This window comes from Ovis aries, chromosome 26 (assembly GCF_016772045.2).
Source record: "Ovis aries strain OAR_USU_Benz2616 breed Rambouillet chromosome 26, ARS-UI_Ramb_v3.0, whole genome shotgun sequence".
NCBI classification, from domain to species: domain Eukaryota; kingdom Metazoa; phylum Chordata; class Mammalia; order Artiodactyla; family Bovidae; genus Ovis; species Ovis aries.
In genome coordinates, this window is record NC_056079.1 from 35,915,234 (window position 1) to 35,938,710 (window position 23,477).

Consider the following 23,477-nt stretch of genomic DNA (forward strand, 5'->3'; position numbering starts at 1 on the left):
CACTCCCGAGGAACGGGTCAGCAGAGGCTGTGACGGTTCTCTCGGGGGAGGAAACAGCTCAGAGGGCACTGTTAGTAAGCGGGAGTCTGAGCTTGGAGACCACAGCGATGCCTGGTCCTCCCACTTCATGCTGGGAGAGGCGGGAGTTGGCGGAAGGATGGGGATGCGAAGTGAGCGGCGTGGCGGAGGTTGGGGGTGGGGTCAGCGGGAGACCGGGCCATGCAGACAAGACCGATGCCTGTGTTACCTCCAAAGAGGCCATTCCACAGGAGGGGCTGGAGATCACTGCTTCCCCCTTTTGAGGCTGGCCCGCTTCACTATCTGAGCCCCCTTCCTGCCCTCTATCAGGTCCAGCTGCAGGCCACTTCCTCTCTGCTCCACCTGGAGACAGCAGTTCAGACAGAAGGCAGGACAGATCACACAGAGAGACGGCGGGAAGGCCAGAGAGGACAGACACCCTACAGAGGCGGCGGGAGAGGGGCCACCAGTGCCAGGAGCCTCGAGGGGGAGCCGGCAGACAGGTAAGAGGAGAGCCCCAGGCGGGCTGGCGCAGGGGGCAGCGGAGGTCACGGGCCGGCCCCTTGGAAGGGTGAGGGCCTGGGAGGCCGCGGCCCCGGCAGTACCTTGGCGTGAGTCATAAAGGAATCAACGTCCGCCTCCATCTCACTAGGGTCCTCCGGGGGCCCCCTGGAAATCACCTCCTCGAGCTCCTGGGTGTCATCGGCTCCGGACGGGTCTATCTGGCGAACGACTTTGCGAATGATCTGGAAAAATGAGAGGGAGGGCAGGAGGGGGCTTGGGGAAGCCGTCGAGGAAAAGCTTGAAAGGGGGCAGGTCCCAGGGGGCGGTGCGGTGGGCGAGGGCTGTGGCCCCAGGCACCCTTCCCTGTGGTCAAGGTCAGGGGCGGCCTCTGATCCCCCTGGTTGGGTGTGGAGCCTGCACTGGGGGGTCTCAGAAGGCCTGGAATTTGTGGGGGGTCTCAGCGGGGCTCAGGGACAAGTGGGTCTGATGCTGTGACTTCCATCTCTAGCCCAAGGGGTCCATTCTGCCTGCTGGTGTGTGACGGACGTTTACACTGTCTTCCCTGCACTACAGTGAGCCCCTGATGGGGAGGGCGTGTCTGTCTCTTCGACTGTCTGCTCCCTAGTCACACATCTGAATACGCCAATGACTGTCTGCTCTGCACCGACCGTGTGCAAGGAGTGGGAAGGTGAGAATACTCATAAGCATGAAGCTCCTTGTGCGAAAGGAAAGACCAGGCCCTGCTCTGGCCAAGTGTGTGCCCTGGAGCCACACCGGTCATTCTCAGCCAGCACAGCCCCTGTCCGGCAAAATGATGGCTCCTGGTGTAAACTTTCGGCCAACTCTGTGCGTTCTCACATCCTTTTTATCTCAGGAAGCTCCGTGGGGACCCCAACACTACTGTCACACAGCTGTTTTCAGGGCCAGGTGTCACAGGACTAGGTTTGGGCTGTATCCACAGGGCCCCATCCTTCTGGAACACAGCCGCCCCAGCTGAGCTCAGGCTGTATCAGGCAAAGTAAGGACCACCATGTCTGGAACTGTGGCAGGTACCCAAACCATCCCATCTGAGCCGGGTGGCAGCAAGAAGCTGAGGGTGAGCCCAAAGCCCTCTGCCTGGCTCAGGAGGGACTCCGCACCCACCTTCTTGGTGACGACGTTGCCCTGCTCATCCGTGAAATGCTCCTCCGTCACCTGCTCCCCTGGAATATTCTGAAGCTCATTCCCCTGGAATCAGAGGAAGGGAGAAAACTCGAGATGGATAAGGGGGGATGAGATGGAAAGAAAGGGGAAGCGAAAGTTCCTCCGTCGCGTCCGATGTAGACTATACAGTCCATGGAGTTCTCCAGGCTATACTGGAGTGGGTAACCGTTCCCTTCTCCAGGGGATCTTCCCAACCCAGGGATCGAACCTGGGTCTCCCGCATTGCGGGCAGAGTCTTTACCAGCTGAGCCACACGAGAGAAGCTCAAGAATGCTGGAATGGGTAGCCTATCCCTTCTCCAGCGGATCTTCCCAAACCAGGAATTGAACATGGGTCTCCTGCATTGCAGGCGGATTCTTTACCCACTGAGCCATCAGGGAAGCCCAATAAGGAAATAAGTTAGCAGTAGCAGCAGCAGCGAGAATCTGATAAGACCCCACCCTGGCAGGAAACCGAAGCTCAGCAAGAAGTGAGCTGGACTGACCAGCGGCTGCTCCACGTTGAGGCGGGGGGGGGGGGGGCACCGGGGGGGGCCCTGGGCCTGAGGTCAGGAGGGGAGCCCAGGCTCACGGGAGTGCTGAGTGACAGATCCCTGCCATCATGCCCTGGAGTGGGCAAAACAGGTTGACGGAGGAACTCCCAGGAGAGGGAGGGAAAGCCTGACATCTATTCAGATGGCACATTAAGGGGAAGAACGCCCCAGCCACAGACGCTTGCGCCCCGAGGTGTGGGGTCTTGCTGCCTCCCTGAGCTGGTTGTGGACAGAAGCAGGAGGAGGGCCAGCTTCCTGAGTCACAAAGCGGAGCCTTCTCAGCCATCGTGAGGGACGGGGGTTGGGGAGGGCGGGGAAGTGCCACCCAGCTCCGGCCTGCACATCCCCAGCGCCCCCCAGCCAGGCTGCGCGACCTCTCTTCCTGCGGGGCATCTGGTCTGGCACCCCTCGTGCCCCCAACCCCACCCTGGGTTACCTTCAGGAGGACCCGGCGCCGGACCACCCTGGTGGAGATGGTCTCCTCGTCGTCACTCAGCCCCTCACTCTCCCCCAGCTCCTTGTCCAGCTCCTGGTGGACGTGCTTGAGCACGAAGCCCAGGGAGCCCCGGACGATGTGCGCCACATTCTGGCAGCTGACCAGGAAGAAGCCCAGCAGCACCAGGGTGACCAGGAGCTGGGTGATGAAGGTCCACATCCTTGACTGCTCACCAGCCCAGGCCTCCAGGGCCTGCGGAGCCAGGGTGGTGGGGCCAGCCACTCATTCTCCCCGGGGACTCTGGAGGCCCCCCGGGACCCGCTCCATTCTCCCCCGTGCACGGGAGGCTGCAGGGCCCCCACAGTGGAACTGCCGCCCGAGTGCCCGCCCGGCTGAGCGCCCGCCTCTGCCCCCGGCCTGGCTGACGTCAGGCCCCAGTAATTCTAGCTCCCGAGCCAGCTGCCCCGGGCTGTCTGGCGAGGCCAGAGGGAAGCCGGCAGGTGTGCGCGTCCCGGGCACCAGACCTGCGTGTTAAAGGGCGTTGTGAGCAACGCCACCCCCACCCTCACCACTGAGAGCCCGCCCCTGTGCCAGCCAGAGGCAGCTTTAGCCGTGCCCAGGAAAAGGGTCCCCTTCAGGACTCGGGAAAAAAAATCAGACATCTGCAGAATGCGGTTCCTGGTGTGTGTCCTAGGCGGCTACCGCCAGGACCACAGGGATGTCCACTCGCTCATGGGGTGGAGCCAGCTAACACCCTGGAGGGTGGTGGGTTTGTTTCAAAAACAGCACCCCCCCCGGGGTGAGTGGTCAGCCCCAGGAGCACAGGCGTCCAGCACTGGTGGAAGGGACCTTGGGAGCCCGTGTGATTTCATGAGCCCCGCGGCCCTCGTCGGCCCCCTGCCCTGCCTTAGGCAGCTCAGTCATCCTAAATGCAAGTGAGTCCTGGCTGTGTCTATTTAAGGCCTCTCCGTCACAGCTCTTCCCCGGGCGGGGCTGGCAGCGCCAGGGTCAGGAACCAGGCACCCGCAACTCACCTCTGCAGGCCTGGCTCCCCAAGGCAGCCCAGCACCTGAGGCTCAAAGGAGTCCCGTTTCCAAGATGGGGCTGCTCCTCTCTGGGCAGCAGCGGGCGTGGAGGGAAGAACCTGGATCAGGACTGGCACCCCGACCCTGCAGAAGTCTAGCGGGGTGGGCTGGAGGCCTAGCAGGGTGGCTGGGAATGGGGGGACGCTCGTCTGGGCCTCGGTTTCTCCAGCCGTCAAGATGAGGGTGGGTTGTGAGCTCACCCACCGCTAGGGACCGTGCCGGCCCTCACCCCACACGGCCTGCTGCCCAGGGGACTCTGCATACCCTTTTACACATCAACTCGGATTAACACCATCGTGTCTCTGGTGTTCCCATGTCACACAAGGGCAGCTGATGCACAGAGAGGTTAATGACTTGTCTCATCGCAACACAGGAGCACTGGGGACGCAGACATGGCGCATGCAGGGGGCCCCGGAGCCCTGGGTCTGAGCCTGGGCCAGGAGCCCAAGGTCAGATGCTGCCCACCGTGCCGAAGAGAGGGGCTGGCTGCCTTCCAGGTTGAGGTCCCTAGTTACAGTCACCACCCCACCCCCAGTCCCCACTGTGCTTTGAGGCTCACTGAAATACCAGTCAACAGGTGCTCTGCACGCTGTCACCTTAAACAGGCCTCTCGATCAATCAGCCCCCGGGGCCCCAGGAGACCGCGAAGAGACAGTTCGCCCACCCTCCCATCCGCCCTAGACCGGGAGGCACCGGCCCTGCCCGCTCCTGGAACCCGGACAGGGAGGTCTGGGACTCTCCCTGCCCTGGCGCCAGGCCTCCTGGGACTCAGTTTCCTCATCTGTAAACGAGGCAGCTGGGCACAATGACCCTGGAGGGCTTGCTTCTCCAGGATTTTGCCTTCTCTCTAGTCCTCCCCCGCCCCACGAAGCCAAGCACAGACAGGCTCCTGTGCGGTGTCGTTCCCAGGACTCGCGGTGGGGTGGGGGGCACAGACCCAGGGTTGGGGGGGTGGGCCTGGTGCTTTGGGACAAGTGCGCATGATCAGGAGTCGCAGAAGCGGGTGCAGTCCGACCACCAAGAACGCCCGGGGTGGCCTGGGGTTACAAACGGGCGCAGCGGCCCGGCCACCGGAGGCGTGTCCTTGGCAGGGACGCCTTCTAAATAAAACCCTGTTTAATTCCTGGCACCTCTTGGCAGCCAGCAGCCCCGGCCATGGCGGAGCCCGCCTGGTCCTGGGGTCCTCAGAGGCGCCTGCCAGGCTCGGGCTGGGACAGGGGCGAGGGGAGAAGCCGGCAGTGAAGGGGAGGGCGGAAGAGGACATGCGCACACGGAAGACGAGGGACGGGGAGGCGTGGTGCACCCGCTCTGCACGTGCTGCAAGTATACGCGGTTACAGAGCAGTGACTCGCACTTCATACAAACGCAAACTAACACGATGTCGAGGACTTCCCTGGTGGCTCTGTGGATAAGAAGGCACCTGCCAGTTCAGGGGCTACGGGTTCAATCCCTGGTTCGGGAAGACGCCACGTGCCGCGGAGCAACTAAACCCCGTGCGCCGCAAAGACTAAGCCCGAGCTTCAGGGCCCGTGAGCCCGTGAGCGGCAACGACTGAAGCCCACATGCCTACGGCCCGCGCTCAGCAGCAGGAGACGCCACCGCAAGGAAGAGCGGTCCCCGCTCATTGCAGCCAGTGAAAAGCCCGCGCCAACAAAGACCCGGCACAGCCAAAAGTAAACAAATGAATAAAATTATTATTTTTTTAAATTATGTCAAGATCATAACGGGCTTCCCAAGCGGCACTAGTGGTAGAGAACCCGCCTGCAGATGCAGATGTGAGAGAGGGGGGATGGATCCCTGGGTTGGGAAGCCTGGAGGAGGGCATGGCAACCCATTCCAGTATTCGTGGGCTTCCCTGGTGGCTCAGAGGGTGAAGAATCCACCCGCAATGCAGGAGACCTGGGCTCCATCCCTGGGTTGGGAAGACCCCCTGGAGGAGGGCATGGCAACCCACTCCAGTATTCTTGCCTGGAGAATCCCATGGACACAGGAGCCTGGTGGGCTATGATCCATGGGGTTGAAGAGTCAAACATGACTGAAGCGACTGAGCACGCAGTGCAAGATCATGACATCTGGGATTAGTTTCAAGATTATGTCAGGGGGAAGTGTGTGTGTGCTGGAACCTAATAGGCTATCCTATCTGGTTTTGTATCTATTTGTAATTTTTCACAATACAAAAAAGTTTCAAAAAACACATTGAAACAGATGTCCACAGAAATGGGGAGGAGTCAAGACAAAACAGAATAAATAAAGTAAGTAGCGGGACAAGACTGAGCAACTGAACTGAACTGAACTGAAGGGAGGGTGGAGGCCACAGCCTGTGCGCGGGTTGCCCCCCGTCCCAGCCTGTCCCTATGGGGATCCACCTGCGTGGGCATAGACACCCCAGGGAATCCTGGCGACAATCCTTTCTCTACCCCATTTACACAAGGGGACCCAGGGGCCTGGAGGAGAGTAGCTGGTTATTGGCCCCAAAGACTGGGTAAGACCCAAATCAGCCAGCGGCCAGGCCTCTGGGTTCTAAGCCCTTCTTCCTAAAACATGACGGAAAAAGAAAACAAACAAAACCAGCCCTCCAAAGACCCTGATGCTGGGAAAGATAGAAGGCAAGAGGAGAAGGGGGCGACAGAGGATGAGATGGTTGGATGGCACCACCAACTCAATGGACATGAGCTTGAGCAAGCTCTGGGGGAGATAGTGAAGGACAGGGAAGCCTGGAGTGCCGCAGTACATGGGGTTGCAAACAGTCAGACACAACTTAGCAACTGAACATCAGCTACAGAGCCCCCCTCTGATCCTGTGACCACCTTGGGCATATGAAGAGCGGCCGGCAGTGGGGAGCAGGAAGGGGGCATCATAGGTGTGCTTGGGAGTCTCTGGACCCCCATCAAGGAGAGCCCCTCCCCGCCCTCAGAGGGGTCACAGAGGCCGACAGGTGGGCAGACAGAAAGAGAAGCCACCGCCCCAACCTTTATAGAGAAACCACTCCCAGCAGGGGTCTGAGAGAGTGAGCAGATGCCAGGGGCCTGGTCCTCCGCCCTGCCTGAGGGCGCCCACCTTTACCTGGAGGGAGAAGGTGCCGCCAGCCTCCTGCGTCCACTCTTGGGGGCCAGGTGGTCTCCGCTCCCTGCCAACCTCGGACTGCTCAGCCACAGGCCCTGGGCCCTCCTCGAGCTCCGGCGAGCCGCTGACCGTTCTCTGGAATGAGTGTGGGCCCAGCGGGGCCTCCTCTGGCGGGGAGCCATGTGCAGCCTCTTGCAGGTAGGAGACGATAGAGCCTTCCGCATCCCAGTCGTGCACCCTGGCCCCCAGGAAGAGACCGAGGACACCGGTCACCCCCAGCCACCTCTCTCGGGGGTCCTCCCCGTCCAGAGCCTGCCCTGCACTCTGGAGGCTGGGAGGGCATGAACCATCACACAGCATTTGCCCCATCCAGAGAGACGCGGATGCCAGTGCCGCTGGGCCCTGTCCTCTGAGTGGACAGCTCCGCTCCTGCGGCCCTGAGATGGCCTGGTCATTGGGGGTCCCCTTACCCGCCATCCAGCCCCCCCATGTTGCTCCCACCCCACAGTCCTCACGTCAGGGCTCAGCTGGTGAGAAGACCCCCCCTGCCCCTCGAAGCAGGCTCTCCCGCAGCCTCAGGAACACACGTGCCTGCTCCTCCCTTCCTCGCTGGCTGTCCCTTCTCAGTGTCCTCTGTGTCTCCTCCTAACTTCCCTGGCATCTGACCCTGGAAGGGCCCAGGCTCAGTTCTCAGACCTCTCTCCCTGTCTACACCCGCTTCCCAGGTGAGGTCATTCAACCCGTGGCTTTAAGCCCACCGGCGGGTCCCCAGCAGCTCTTCCCTGAGCTGCAGGCCTGTGTGTCCGAGAGCCTCCTCGACACCTGCCCTGAAGGTCTCTGATGGGCATCTCGGGGGCTCAACTCTTCACTGAGGGGCTCTTCCTCATGCCTGTTCCAGCACCCTGGGTCCTTCAAGTGTCAGCTCAAGCTCACCCGTGTCCTCTGGGACACCCCCTCTTTCTCTCAATTGCTACATCTTATTTGCCAGCAAATCCTTGGGATTTCACTTCCAAAAATACATCTTGAGCATGACTACTCCCAGCCAACCATCTGGGTCCACGTCACTGTGGACTCTTTCCTGCAGCTCGTCTCTCTGCCTCTACTCCTGGCCGTATCTGGCTGTGGCCCGATCACCTTGGATCTCTGCTCAAAATCCTCTGATGGTTCTCCATCCCACCCAAGAAGCACCACAGTCCCTGATCACCCTGCTCTGGGCGCAGCCAGCTCCTCGCTGTCCCTGGAGTGCAGTGGGTGTGCTCTGTTCCAAGGCCTTTGCACCAACAGAGCCTCTGAGGGCACCTCTGCTCAGATGCTCACAGGGCTTGTCACCTGAATTCCTTTACGTCCTCCTCTGAGTCACTCTCAGGCGTCCCTGGCCACCTTCTCTATAATTCCAACCTTCCCCTTTCCTGTTTTCTTGTTTCTTTTCCTTTCCTGCTTTATTTTTTCTTTTCAGCACTTGGCACTAATGAGCATTTCTTTTTTAAAATTAGTTTCCATTCCGTTTACTTTAACTTTATTGTCAGCTTCTCCCCCCCAAAACAGGGGTCCCCCACCTCCAGGATCCAGTGCCCGATGATCTGAGGTGGAGCTGATGTAATCAGAATAGAAATAAAGGGCTCAGTAAATGCAATGCACTTGAATCATCCCCAAACCATCCCCCCGCCCCCACTTCATGGAAAAACTGTCTTCCACGAAATCGGTCCTTGGTGCCAGAAAAGGTTGGGGACCGCTGCACAAGAACATAAATGTCTTGCGGGTGGGGACAGTGTTTTGCTTAAGGCCACAACCCTGGCTTGGAGGCATCTGCACAGGGGCCTGGCACACAGCTGGCCTCAATACACACTGTCGGGTGAATGAATGAAATCCATCTGTCCCCATGGGAGGGCTGGCCCAGGTCACAGAGCCCGCCGGTCATGCTCTGAGGCTTGGCCGCCAGGCCCCTGGTCCCTGTCTAGGGACGCTGCTGTCACAGCGGTGCCGTGGCCAGCACACATGGGCATCCAATCCATGCTTGTTGAGCAAAGGGCCACTGCAGGTGCTTAGGAGGCCCAGTTTCACCTTGGATCCTCACTGCTCAGCCTGCCCAATTTTCCTCAAGAATCAAAGGGTTCGTCTGGGGCACTGAATGAATCCCGGCTATCCTGTCTCCTATATGGCCTTGTTTGCCGTCCTGCTGGGGGATGGGGCCACACTGAGCAGCTGCTCCCTGGGGAGGTGCCATCTGCCAGGGCTTCTGGGAGGGGCACACGGGTGGGAAGGGGAAAGGGGAGCAGGTTTCCCATGGTCCGGCCGGACCTGAGCTCCACAGGGGTGGCCGCAGCCTCCCGGGAGCACAAGAACCATGTGCTTTGGGGAAACTGAGGAGCAAAGCAACAGGGAGGAGAGGGCCTTGGCCACGCCCTTCCTGGGCCAGCCCCAGAGGCCACGGTGATACCTGTCACTCGTCTGTCGGTCTGTCTTGCTCTCGCCCTAAGACCCCTCTGCACTTAGGCCAAGCGCCAGGGTGCAGCGGGCTCTCCATTGCATGGACGTGGCCTGGACACTCTGTGTCCACCGAGGTGCATGAGGCCCTTCCGCCTGCACTGCCAGCCTGGTTGAGTCCCAGGCCTGCTCACGGCGGGAAGCGTGGCCAGGAGCTACCCAGGAGAGGAACCATCTTCAACGGCTGAAGCTTTGTCCCGCCCAGATAAGTCCAACTGGCCTCACTCCTCCAGAGAGGCATAACTAGAAAGGGCAGCCTTATCAGCTCCGTCACATGCAGGCCCTGTGACTCCCCACCCGCTTGCCTGGGCCCTGGAGCTTCCAGGTTTCCAATTATGGTTTGCTTTCAACAATCAACACAGCAGTGACCGGGGCCCAGGGCCCCCAGCTCTGCTGTACTGCCAGGGCCGTGGCTTGTCCTAGCCTGACAATCGCTTTCCCCATCCCAACACCCCCAGCCTCTCTCCTGGGGGCTGCACAGGAGTTGGGGGGTGGGTGGTTCGGGGAAGGACTGGCCTTTGCAGACGCAGCTCCAGTCTTTATCACAGCACAGAGGCCTGCGTGCCGGCTGGGAGGCACAGGGGCAAGCTGGCACCTTACTGAATTATTTCCTCCAGGGCGTTTGGCACACAAGGTTTTGGGGGCAGCAGCATATAAAAGTCCCCCCTTACTCACTGCCAGGCACAGGACCCCCCCCCCCGCCGGAAGCCCGGGACAGCAAAAGGCACCCCGCCCGGCAGCCCAGCGCTTGCCCTTACCTGTCCTGGCTTGAGTCCGTCGCCCAACTCACTGTGGGGGTTTCTGAGACGCGGGCATGTACCCTCTGCTGGCCTGAAACAAGAGACACTTCACGCTCTGAGTCCTGCCCTGCACTTGTCGAGTCCTCCTGCCTCTCATGACCTGGCAGCTTCTCTTCTGACCTCTGACCTTCCTCCTGGTCAAGCAAATCGATAAGGCCATTTGTGGCATCTGAATCCACCGTGTCGTCCTCCACGAGGTCCAGAGAGCCCAAGGTGGGGCCCCGGGGTCCCTCGGAGAGTGCCCCCTCCAGCTTCCACTCGTGCCCGGTGGCGTCCGAGTCCTCGGCCTTGCTGCACTCCAGAGAGGAGTCCTCAGCAGTGACCAGCGAGGGCGTGAGGCCCGCGGACCACACCTGCATGTCAGACATCTCCAGCAGGGCGTCATGCTCCGTGCCCGCCAAGGGGATGGCGTCTAGGACGGCCACCTCGTTCCAGTACTGGTCTGCGCGCAGCGGAGAGGGGAGCGCGTAGTGCAGGGAGGCGGGGGACAGCAGCTCGTCCTGCAGCGACGAGTAACCTGGATGGGCAGACAGAGGACGACATGCTCCAGCTGCGCCCTCCGTCACGCGCGCGCACGTGCAGGGCCACTCACTCGCGCACAGGCTCGGCCACGATCGGGCATGCGCATTCCAGGGCGGGGCTGCCCAAGCCTTGTGGCTGCTGCCCAGGCACGTGGGCAAGAGGACAAGGCTCTGGGGCGCGGGGCGCAGGGCAAGCTGGAGGTGGAGGCTGGACGCCAAGAGAAGAGGATGGAACGCTTGCTCTTCCGAGTCCAGAGCAGGATCAAGAAGCCTTGATCCAAAGGCTTGAGCCCGAGCCTTCTGACAGCCTTGCGGAAGGAGGGGCTGCTCTCTCGTTGCACCCACGTCCCCTGGGCACAGCTCTGGGCAGGGGGGGGCCTCTGTTAGGGAGGCACCTCCAAGGGAGGGGTGCAACCCCAGAGCCACTGTGGGTGACTGTGCCCTCGCCAGGGGCCGTCTGGCGAGCACAGAGAGCATCCGCAGACCTCGTCGCGGTGGCCAAACCGGAAACCCCAAGGAGGTTTGGGATGGGGTCGGCCGTCTGCAAGCAGCGGCGTATGGATTCCAGGAACTGGGAAGGGTCTAAAGTGGCACTGAGGTTGGCGGGGGGTGGGGGGTCCTCCAGGGTTAACAGCCGGAGGCCGGGTCAGAGGGCCCACGAGGTGCCAGGCACATCACTGCTCCCTGGGAAGTCTGCCTATTCCGGCCGGGTCAGCCATGAACCCGTGGGCAGGGAGCCAGAGGGCCCGGGCCCCTGACCGCAGCCTGGTCCCACGCCTGTTCCCTGGGGACGTGCCCGGACCCTGACCTCGGACAGTTTCCTGATTGGGTCTGGTGTGGAGATGTTAGGATCCTGTGGGGGTGCAGGCGTGAGTGTGAGATAGGTGTGTGTTAGGAGCCTCAGCCCTCTAACTGAGGTGAGGGAAGGAATCACTGCCCTTGCTTTGGAGCCGGTGCTGATCCACAGGCAGGGGAAGGGTTAGAAGCCAAGATTCTCCACTGGGTCCAGCTAGTCTGGGGCCCCGGGTGCACGCCTGTGCCCACAACCTGTGAAGATCCGGCAGAGCCCAGAGGGACCTGCGGCGTGGGTGGGCTGTCCTGCAGGGCCTCCAGGGGCCCTTCCCGCAGCCCAGAGAGGCCCCTAACACAATGTCCACACTCTCCATCCCGCCACTCGATGTCACTCGGCCCACTCCACTGTGTCCAGGCTTTCCACCCCCTTCCTGGCCAGACCGGTGCACCTCATGCCCAGCTGGGCCTCAGCTCCTGCCCTCCAGCTGCTAGACTTCTGACAGAGCTCAGCTGTTCTCTCCCTCACTTCTCCCACCAAAAAATACTGAGGTCTGTCTGCATGGCAGGCCCCCTATGTGCTAAAGGGTTGGGGACTATAAACACATAGGCACGCGCGCGCGTGCGCGCGCGCACACACACACACACACACACACACACACACACACAGAGTGACAGGTTCTCTTCCTCCTCTTTCTTTCACGTTTTCCCAATGACTCCAGCTCACCTGGATTCTCCATCTCTGAATCTGCCCCATGATCTCCCAAGCTGGTTCCCGGGACTGTCCACTCAGAGGACAAGGAGCCTGTCCCTGTGCGGAGCCTTCAGATACGGGAGGGACATGGGAGCTAGGACGGATGACCTCGCCCGTAAGTCATGAAACGGCAATGGCTAGCCAGGACAGGTGCGCAAGGCTGCGGGCAACCGAGCTACGTGCTTGACTCTCATCTTCCATGGGAGCTTTCCTCCTGCCTGATCTACAAGACTCCTACACGTCTACTTGGCTTTGCATCCCCAAATTAGGAGAAGGAGGAAGAAACCATGGTATCTGGGGGTGGTGTGAGCTGGCGGGAGGGCTGTGCAGTGACAGGGACCAAGGGAGCCCCCCAGCTCTGGCCAAACTGGGAGGGACAAAGCGGAGGGTGGGGGACACGTGTGCATCGGAGCTTCCCACAATAGTGACGCCGAGTCATTATGTGTGAGATTATGACCGAACTGGGAAACCAGGGCCACGGCCTTCCAACCCTCCACAGAAACCTCTGCAGGGAGAGGTGAGCAGGCCGTTTAAGAATCACATAATTAGTTTTCTTCTTGTTATTATTCTTGAAAGCATTATTCCATTATTACCATTACTAATTGAGTTCTCTCTCATGAAAGTATATCCAACATGTTATTTTCATTTGTCACAATATTACTCCTACCTTATAGATGAGGAAACTCGAGATTTAGCCTAAGGGACACAGAGTGGTTCTAGATTTTGCCAATACAATATTTTAAAGATAGCTTCATGGAGGTGCAGTTGGCATATGATAAATGCACATTATATACATATATATATAATTTATTTGGCTATGCTGGGTCTTCATTGCTCTGCAGGCTTTTCTCTAGTTGCGGCGAAGGGGGCTACTCTCTAGTTACCATGTGAGGCCTTCTCATTGTGGTGGTTCATTGTGGAGGACAGGCTTCAGGGTGTGCAGGCTTCAGCAGGTGAGGCATGTGCGCTCAGGAATTGTGGCTCCCAGGCTGTAGAGCAAAGGCTCAGTAGTTATGGCACACGGGCGTAGCTGCTCCGTGGCATGTGGGATCTTCCTGCACCAGGGATTGAACCCGTGTCCCTTAGGTTGGTAGATGGACTCTTTATCACTCTGTGAGCCATGGAGGAAGCCCTAAATGCATGCACTTAAAGTAGATAACTGGAGCAGGCGATGGCACCCCACTCCAGTACTCTTGCCTGGAAAATTCCATGGACAGAGGAGCCTGGAAGGCTGCAGTCCATGAGGTCGCTAGGAGTCGGACACGACTGAGCAACTTCACTTTCACTTTTCACTTTCATGCATTGGAGAAAAAAATGGCAACCCACTCCAGCATTCTTGCCTGGAGAATCCCAGGGACGACGGAGCCTGGTGGGCTGCCATCTATGGGGTTGCACAGAGTCGGACACGACTGAAGCGACTTAGCAGCAGCAGCAAAGTAGGTAATCTGATAATTTCAGACACAGGGAAACACCCAGGAAACAAACCATCAGCACAGTGACGAGGGGGCCGTTCATCCTCCCTGAAAGTTTTCCTCAGGCTTCTTTGCAGTCCTTCCTTCTGCCACCCTGCCCCCAGGTAACCACTAATCTGCTTTCGGTCACTGTACATTAGTTGCACTTGCCAGAATTTTATCTGAATGGAGCTGAATACAGTGTGGAATCTTTGTGTCTGGTTTTTTTTTTTTTTAACTCAGCTTAATTTCATCCATGTTGTTGCATGTATTGATAATTCATCCATTGTTTTTGCTGAATGACTAGGTCACACTGTAGGGATATCTTTAACTTTTAAAGAAACAACCAAAGTTTTTTTCCCAAGTGTTCCATTTATAGTCCCACCAGCAGTGCATGGGGGTCCCAAGTTCTCCACATCCTCAACACTTGATATGGTGAGTCTTTTTCACTCTAGCTCTCCTTACAGATGTGTAGTGTAGCTCCTTATATGAATAGTTTTAATTTGTATTTCCCTGATGACTAATAATGCTGAGTATCTTTGTGTGTGCTTGTTTGCCATTTGTATATCTTCTTGGTTAAGTTAAAATCTTATGCTCACTCTAAAGCGTGGGTTGTTTTTTTATTATTGAGTTTTGAGAGCTCTTTATATATTGTGGATACAAGTCCTATATCAGATGATTATTTGCCAATACTTTCTTCCAATCAGTAGCTTGTGTGTTTTTTTTTTTTTCCATTTTTTGTAGTGCATTTTGAAGGGCAGAAGTTTTTGATGAAGTCCAACTTGTTGATTTGTTCTTTGTGGGCTGTGCTTTGCCTTATCCAAGATCTCTAAGGTTTTGGTTTTTTTCTTATGTTTTAATCAGGAAGGTTTATAGTTTCAGGTTTTACATTTAATCTATGATCTAGTTTGATTTTTGTATGTGATGTAAGGTATGACTCAAAGTTCATTTCTGCATGTAAATGTCTAATTGCTCCAGCATGATGTGTGGTAAAAATGATCCACTGAATTCTCTTTGCTGAATATCAGTTGTTCCTGTATGTGTGGCTCTATGTCTGGACTCACTGACTTATCTGTCTTTATGGCAACACCACACTGCATTGGTCACTGTTGCTTTGTAATAAATCTTGTTCAGTCACCAAGTTGTGTCTGACTCTTTTGTGACCCTATGGACTACAGTCCCCCAGGCTCCTGTGTCCGTGGGATTTTCCAGGCGAGAATACTGGAGTGGATTGCTATTTCTTGAAGTCACTGTAAATCCTTCAACTTTGTCCTTTTTCAAAGTTGTTTTGGATGTTCTAGGTCTTTTCCATATAAATTTTAGAACAACTTTGTTCACTTTTTACAAAAAAGCCTACTGGGATTTGATTGGGCTGCATCAGATATTTAGATCATTTCAGGGAGAACTGACAACAGTACTGAGTCTTCTGACCCATTAGAACAGTGTATCTCTCCATTTATTTGTCGTTGCTCAGTTGCTGAGTCGTATCCAACTCTTGGTGACTCCATGGACTGCAGCACATCAGGCTCCTCTGTCCTCCACTATCTCCCAGAGTTTGCTCAGGTCTTCTTTAATTTCTCTCAGCAGTGTTTTGTAGTTTTCAGCATATATCTTCTACATCTTTTATCAGATTCACCTCCAAGTATTTCTATTTTTTCAATGCTATTGTAAAGGCTATTCTTTTTTTCAATTTCAGTTTGTACTGTTCCACTGCTAGTATATAGGATTCAACTGATTTTTTTATATACTGAAATTGTATCCTGCAACCTCACCAAACTCATTTGTTAGCTTCCATCGGATTTTTATATACATCACGTTGTCCGTGAACAAAGACAGTTTATTTCTTCCTCTCCAATCTAGCTGCCTCTTATTTCTCTTACTTGCCTTATTGTACCAGTGGCACCTCAAGGACAGTGCTGAACAGAAGCAGGGGTAGTGGGACTTCCCTGCTGGTCCAGTGGCTAAGACACCTCACTCCCAGTGCAGGGGGCCGGGGTTCCATTCCTGGTCAGGGAACAAGATATCGCATGCTGCAACTAAGAGAGCCAGCATACTGCAAGGAAGATTGAAGACCTGAGTGGCCTAAGACCAGGTGCAGCCAAACAAATAAATACTTAGAAAAGAAAAGGAAAAAAGCAGCAGCTGGAGGAGCCGGCATGGCTGTCTTGTTACTGAAGGTGGGAGGAAAGCATTCAGTCTTTCACCATCAAGTGTAATGTTAGCTTCAGGTTTTTTTGTAGATGCCTTTAGGTCTCTGCTCCAGTAAACTGCTACTCTTCATATTCACTGATCAGACTGTCCGATTTGGGGGACAGTAATTTGCCCTAAGTCCTCACTTCTACAGATTCTAGAAGAGTTACTGATTTTTCAAAGTGTTTAGCTTTTTACTTGTTGTCAGCATGGTGTGGTGACATCCACGCTCCTTACATGCAAAACCAGATGCTGATTTATTTTTGAATATTCAACTATTTTGCATTCCTTGGATGAACCCCACTTGATCATGATGCATTGTCCTTTTATATAACGTTGGATTTGGATTTGCTAAAATTTAGAGTTTCTGCATAAATGCTCACTCCTTATCGGTCTGTAGTTTTTTCTTTAATGGCTTTCTTTCTTTCCTTTTCTTTTTGACCAAAAATGTAAAGCGGCCCTCATAGGATGAGCTGGGAAATATTATGTCCTTTAAAATTTTCTGAGTGAGTTATTTCTTCCTTAATGTTTGCTAGCATTTGCCAGTGAAGTCATCTAGGCTTGGAGTTTTCTTGGTGGGAATTTTTTTTTTTATTATTAATTTGTTTTATCGAAGTATAGTTGATTTACAATGTTGTCTTAATTTTCACTGTGCAGCAAAGTCATTCAGTTATATGTATATATTCTTCATATTCTTTGCCATTCTGTTTTATCATAGGATATTGAATATAGTTCCCTGTGCTATACAGTAGGAGCTTGTTGCTTATCCATCCTGTACATAATAGCTTGCATTTGCTGATCCCAAACTCCCAGTTTGCCTTTCCCCCAGCTCCCCTCCCCGCTGGCAACCACAAGTCCTTTCTCTGTGTCTGTGAATCTGTTTCTGTTTCACAGATAAGTTCATTTGTGCCATATTCTAGAGTCCACACATAAGTGACATGACATGGTAGTTGTCTTTCTCTGTCTGACTTACTGCACTTAGCATGATAATTTCTGGGTCCGTCCATGTTGCTGCAAATGGCATTATTTCATCCTTTTTTGTGGCTGAGTAATATTCCATTGTATATGTGTACCGCATCCTCTTTATCCATTCATCTGTTGATGGACAGGTTGTTTCCATGTCTCGACAACTGTAAATAGTGCTTCAGCAAACATTAGGGTGCATGCATCTTCAAATAATAATTTTGTTTGGATATACACCCAGGAGTAGGATTGCAGGATTTCACGGCAACTAGTTTTTTGAGGAACCTCCGTACTATTTTCCATAGTGGCGGCGGCTGCTGCTGCTGCTAAGTTGCTTCAGTCGTGTCCAATTCTGTGTGACCCCATAGACGGTAGCCCACCAGGCTCCCCTGTCCCTGGGATTCTCCAGGCAAGAACATTGGAGTAGGTTGCCATTTCCTTCTCCAATGCAGGAAACTGAGAAGTGAAAGTGAAGTCGCTCAGTCGTGTCTGACTCTTTGCAATCCCATGGACTGCATCCTACCAGGCTCCCCTGCCCATGGGATTTTCCAGGCAAGAGTACTGGAGTGGGTTGCCATTGCCTTTTCCAATAGTGGTGGCACCAACTTACAAACTGGTGGGAATGTTTTAAATTAGACATTGAATTTCTTTACTATATTCAGAGTATCTCTTTCTTCCTGTGTGAGCTTTGATAGTTTGTATTTTCCAAGAACTTTGTCAATCTCACTTATGCTTTCAAGTTTACTGGAATAAAATTATCATAGTATTATCATCCTTTTGCTTCCTATAGAATCTTTAGTGATGTTACCTCTTACTCTTGACATGTAATTCTTTTCTTCTCTTTCATGATCAGTCTGGCTGGATGCTTATCAATTTATCGATCATTTCAAAGAACCAGCTTTCGGTTTTAATGATTTTCTTTAGTGTTTTCTGTTTGTAGTTTCATCAGTTTCTGCTTTGATCTTTATTATCTTCCTTTGGGTTTAATTTGTTCTTTTTAGAATATCTTAAAATATTACAAACCTGAGGTAACTGACTTGAGGACTTTTCTCTTGTCTGATGTGGATGTTTAGTGCTATGAATTTCTCCCTAATACTGCTTTGCTGGCATCCCATACATTTTGCCATCTCGTGTTTTTATTTTCATTCGATTCAAAGTACTCTCTAATTTCCCTTTTGCTCTCTTTGACCCACAGGTTACTTAGAACTGTATTATTTAGCTTCCACATGTCTGAGAGTTCCTACGTATCTTTTGGTTATTGCCTTGTAATTTAACTTACTGTGGTCAGAGAATATACTTTGAATGACTTAAATTCTTTGATATTTATCAAGACTTGCTTTATAGTCTAGGACGATGGTCTCCAACCCTTTTGGCACCAGGGGCCAGTTTTGTGGAAGACAATTTTTTTCATGAACCGGGTGCAGGAGATGATTGCAGGACGATTCAAGCGCATTACATTTATTGTGTTCGATTTGTTGAGAATCGAACACCACGGTTGCTCTGACAGGAGATGGAGCCCCAGCAGTGATGCGGGTGTTGAGGAGAGCTGTACAAACAGATGAGGCTTCGCTCACTCGCCCACCACTCAATCCTGCTGTTCCTAACAGGTGGACTGTGGCCCAGGGGTCGGGGACCTCTGGTTGAGAATATCATCTATGTCAGTTTGTTGCAGGCGCAATTGAAAAAAGTGTGTATTCTGCTGTCGTTAGGTGGAATATTCTATGAATGTCAATCAGGTCAAGGTGAATGACTGTTGCTCAAATCTATTTGGGTACTCATTTTTCTACTTGTTCTATCAATTAGCAAGATGGGGGTATTGAAATCTCCCACTATAACTGTGGTCCTGTCTATTCCTCACTGTGATTTTCTCAGATTTTGCTCATGTATTTTAAAGCTATGTTACTGGTGCATTAACATTTAAGACTGCAATGCCCTCTTGATGGACTGCTTATCCTTATGAAATTATTTTCTTTATCCCTGATAAGTTTCTTTGTTCTGAAATCTACTTGTTTGCTATTACTACAGCCACTTCAGTCTTCTTTTAATTAGCGTTAGCATAGTTTCTATTTCCTCGCCCTTTGACTTTTAAGGAATTTGTGTTTTTACACTTAAAGACATTTCCTGTAGGCAGTATATAGTTGAAACCTTTATATCTGCCTTTTAATTTGTTTTTTTTAGATAATTTACAATAATGAGATTATTAATACGGTTAGGTTTAAATCTATCATTTGTTAATTTCTACTTCTGTCCCATCAGGTTTTTTGTTCTCTTTTCCCTTTCTTTATGCCTTTTTAAAAAAATAATAATTTTACTTGTTTATTTTTGGCTGTCTTAGGTCTTCGCTGATGCACAAGTCTTTCTCTAATTGTGGTGCGTGGGCTTCTCAGTGCAGCGCCTTCCCTTGTTACAGAGCATGGGCTCTAGGGTGCTTGGACTCAGTAGCTGCGGCTCCCCGGCTCTAGACTACAGGTTCAGTAGTTGTGGTACACGGGCTTAGTAGCCCCATAGCATGTGGGATCTTCCCAGATCAGGCATCAAACCCATGTCTCCTGCACTGGCAGGTGGGTCCTTTACCACTGAGCCACCAGCGAAGCCCTTTTTATGCCTTCTTTTGGGTTAATTGAAAATTTCCATTTTATCTCTCTGGATGGCTGATAAGCTATGATTCTTTGAGTAGTTTAGTAGTTGCTTTTGGGCTTCTGGCATACCTCATTAAACTACCCCAGTCTACTTTTAAGTGATATGATAACACTTTGCATATAGTATAAGAACCTTACAATAATATACTTCCGTTTTCCTCTCTCAACTTTTTCAACTTTTGTACCATCGTTGTAATACATTTTACTTTTATATATGTTATAAACACATCATTGTATTATTTTGTTTAAACAGTTATCTTTTAAAGGGATTTAAATAATGAGAAAATTATGTATTATCCTTACAGTTAGCATTTTGGGCACTGTTCATTCGTTCATGTAAATCCATATTTCTTTCCGGTGTCATTTTTCTTTCGGCCTGAAGGATGTTTTATGAAAAAAAAATTGCTTGTAGCAGTCACTTCCTGTTGACGACTTCCTTCTGTTTCCGTACGTCTGGAAATGTCTTTATTTGCTTTCATTTTTGGAAGCTATTTTTGCTGGGTATAGAATTCTAGGTTACTTTAGAGATGTTCTACTTTAAAGATGTGTTCTACTTTAAAGATATTGCTCTGCTGACTTACTTCCATTGTTTCCAGTGAGAAATATGATGTAATCCTTATCTTTATCTCCATATATAATGCATCTTTTCCCCCACCTTTGGCTACTTTAAAAATTTTATCACTGTTCTAACTAATATGTTTAAAATGTGTCCTGGTAAAGTAAATTTCATGTTTCATGTGGTTAACGGAACTTCTTGTATCTGTGTAATTATTGTTTGTGTCACCTTGGAAAATTCTGGGCCATTAATTCTTCAAATACTTTTTCAGCCCCTTTCTCTGTTGGAAACTAATTTCACAAATATTAGGGCACTTGAAATTGCCCCATAACTCACTGATGCTTTTAAAGATTTTTTTGTTGTTCTTGTGTTTCATTTTGGAGAGTTTCTATTACTATGTTGCCAAGTTCACTTTTTCTCCTTTAATGAAATTTAATTCAGTGTTATTTTTCAACCTAGATCTTGTAGTTTCATCTCTAGGGGATTGGTTTGGGTCTTTAAAAACATCTTCTAAGTTTCTACTTGACTTTTAGAACATCTGAAATAGTTATAATAACTGTTTTACCATTCTTGTCTACTAATTCTAACATCTGCATCAGTTTTAATTGATTGATTTTTCTTCTCATTATGGGTTTTGTTTCCCTGCTTCTTTGAATGTGTGTCTGAGAATCTTTAACTGGATTATTTGAATGTCAGACACTGTGATTTTTATCTTGTTGGGTGCTGGATATTTTGTATTCCTGTAACAATTCTTTAGAGTCCCTTGGACTGCAAGGAAAGCAAACCAGTCAATCCTAAAGGAAATCAACCTTGAATATTCATTGGAAAGGTTGTTGTTGAAGTTGAAGCTCCAATATTTTGGCCACCTGATATGAAGAGCTGACTCATTGGAAAAGCCCCTGATGCTGGGAAAGATTGAAGGCAAAAAGGAGAAGGGAGCAGCAGAGGATGAGATGGTTGGATGGCATCACTGACTCAGTGGACATGAATTTCAGCAAACTCTGGGAGATAGTGGAGGACAGAGGAGCCAGTCTATGGGGTCGTGAAGAGTCAGACATGACTTAGCATTGAACACCAACAAATGATTCTTGAGCTTTGTTCTGTTATGTCATTGAGTTACTTGAAAACAGTTTGATCCTCTTGAGTTTTGCTTTCAAGATTAATTAGGTGGGAGCATTGATCAATCTAGGGCTAATCATTCTCCATTATTGAGAAGGACCACTCTGTGTTCCCTATGCAACGTCTGTGACAATCAGTCTGACTGTTGGGAATAGATGATTAATAATCAAAAATTTGTGGGGGACCTTCTGAAGCTCTCCAGAGTGCTGTCTCTGTGCAGCTGTCTCTTTAGGGAATTCCAGCTGCCCTGATCTCCTTGGACTGCCAGCAACTTCTCCTTAACCAGGGGGTCTTCTGGATTTCTCTTCCTTCCTCCATGACTTACAAACTCTTTCGAGGCAGTAATCCAGGCAATTGTAGGGTTCATCTCATTTATTTTCCACTTTTCATATATCACTGACCTTTACTGCCTGATGGCAGTGTCTTGAAAACTGCTGTTTCACATAGCTTGTCCATTTTTTGCTTGTTTTAAGCAGGAGGGATATGGTCAGTCCTTGTTGCCTTATCTTAGCCAGAAGTGGACTGCATCTCAGACAGCTCCTCAGATATGGTTGGATAAACATTCTATCACTCCTGGGAATCTCAGTAAGATTTGATTAAGGGTGGGAGAGGGTAATAACTCTGCCAGTCACAGTATGCCTGAGTCTCATTTTTGGTGACTTTACCACCTGAAACTTCCTGGGGTTCACATGAATGGAATTTCACCCAAACGAAAGTGTGTCCACAAAGAGAACTCATGCACACCCTTCCTCAGGACTTCTTTCTGCCTTGTGTTTATCCTGGAGCCTCTTCCCTGATCACAGGATTTGGGGGGCTATGCTCCCTGCCCCCTCTCAGTCTCCAGAGGACCCCACTGAGCCCCCCGCCATACCCCCACAAGCATGGATCTGAGGCTGTAGGTGGCCATACTCGATGGAGTGGGGATTCCTACTGAGCAGAGGCCATGCTCAGCGAGGACTCTGGGTAGACTGGAGCACAGGAAGGTTGGCTGAGTCCTCTGGTTGAGATCCAGAAGTGCCTGTCTCTTGAGCAGTCTCTCATGACCCTACCATACCTGGGTCACCAGCCCATCCCTCTGTCTAGAGCTGTCCCCTAGGGGTTGTATTTTGGGGAAATCGGGTAACAGGCAATCAAACACACAGCCTTGGGGCAGAACAATCCAGTAGTACCCACCCCCTGATTCCAGCCCCTCCTTATCTCAGCTGTCACCCGGGGTCTCTGTTAACCCAGATGTAACGACGACCCTAATAATTTGATGTCAGCAGCAGACTCGACAAGAGAGGGACAGACAGCCTGACCTCAGATGGAAGCCACACTTCCCTAGCTAGGCTGAGTCAAAAGAAACGACATATTCCATTTCCAAGTAGACGTTGCATCCAACCCATGAAATCAAATGGAGTTGACTGAATGGGATATGAGATATCCATCTTTCCCTTTCATATGAGAAATCTGTTTTATTTTTAGGAACACTTCTTTTTTTTTTTTTTTTGCTCTATGGGCAAGTTTTTTTCCTTTACATTTATTCCCAGGGTCTGGGGCAGTTCCCTCCCGTACAGGAGAAGCAAACTGGCCCTTCTGCCCTGGCCAGTCCAGACAAACCCAGCACGAAGAGCCAGGAAGGAAGGATGAGAGACCTCAGGCTCCTATCTTCCTGAAACCACAGAGCAACCAATCACCACCCCAAGTGCCCACGGTGGCCGAGGGAGGCTCAGACGAGCAGAGGGCAGGGAAAGCACAAAGGAAACAAGGGAATGCCGTGGCCATCAGCATGAGGGCCGGGCTGGCCCGGGGACAGAAAGCCAGAGGGAGGGCAGGGGGCAGCCGTCTGCCTGCTCTTCCACCTCTGATCCTTCCTGCTCCTCCTCTCCAGGCCAGAAGGGCATGGTCTTCCTGGGACAGAAAGGCAGAAGGCAGGAAAAACACAAAGCCAGCTCTGGTGCCCCGAAAGGCCAGGATGGACCAAGCGGACGTCTGAGTGTCTGCTCCTGCCTGGCGGGAGTGAGCACGCAGGGCACACGGCCCGCGTCTGCCGGGACAGCCGTGGGATGAGGGGTTCGGAAGGGCTGACAGGAGACAGAGCAGCCAGGAAGCACACAAGCGTTCAGAGTATGTCTGCAATCAAAGCGGGGAGGACCCCTGGTCAACTCATCAGATCTCGGGACTCTTCTGCTCCAGACCGGCCATGGCTCTCCACCACCCTCCCAGCAAAACCAGCGTCCCCACTGTGGCCTGGAGGAGCCGGCCTCCCGCGGCCCCTGCCCTCTTGTCCTCCTCTCTGGCCCTCCATGCTCTGCGGATGCACCAGGCTCACCTGCTCGGGGCCGGGGCTCTCTCTCCAGTTCACATGGCCACCCCGCCTCTCCCTCCAGC

The 23,477-nt window shown here is 52.3% G+C and overlaps 1 protein-coding gene and 1 long non-coding RNA gene across 18 annotated transcripts in view; one reads left to right on the forward strand and one right to left on the reverse strand.

Moving 5' to 3' along the window:
• The window catches only part of ANK1 (ankyrin 1), a 239,438-nt gene that overhangs the window by 8,857 nt on the left and 207,104 nt on the right, over positions 1-23,477 (reverse strand). For 5 of the 17 annotated variants that reach the window (XM_027962534.3, XM_027962533.3, XM_042241369.2 and 2 more), the window contains 5 exons: positions 10,084-10,642; positions 6,842-7,079; positions 1,666-1,749; positions 624-764; positions 268-381 (listed from right to left, as the gene is read on the reverse strand). In XM_027962534.3, coding sequence (XP_027818335.1) covers positions 283-381; positions 624-764; positions 1,666-1,749; positions 6,842-7,079; positions 10,084-10,642 — 1,121 coding nt within the window. In that variant the 3' untranslated portion in view covers positions 268-282. Of the gene's footprint in view, positions 1-267; positions 382-623; positions 765-1,665; positions 1,750-2,693; positions 3,076-6,841; positions 7,080-10,083; positions 10,643-17,639; positions 23,220-23,477 lie in introns of those variants that run through there. The other 12 variants (XM_060407159.1, XM_027962535.3, XM_060407160.1 and 9 more) reach the window with 9 other exon arrangements.
• On the forward strand, positions 380-1,367 carry LOC121818069 (uncharacterized). The gene is made up of 2 exons (XR_006058179.2): positions 380-521; positions 1,031-1,367. It is a non-coding gene; the product is annotated as an uncharacterized LOC121818069 (long non-coding RNA).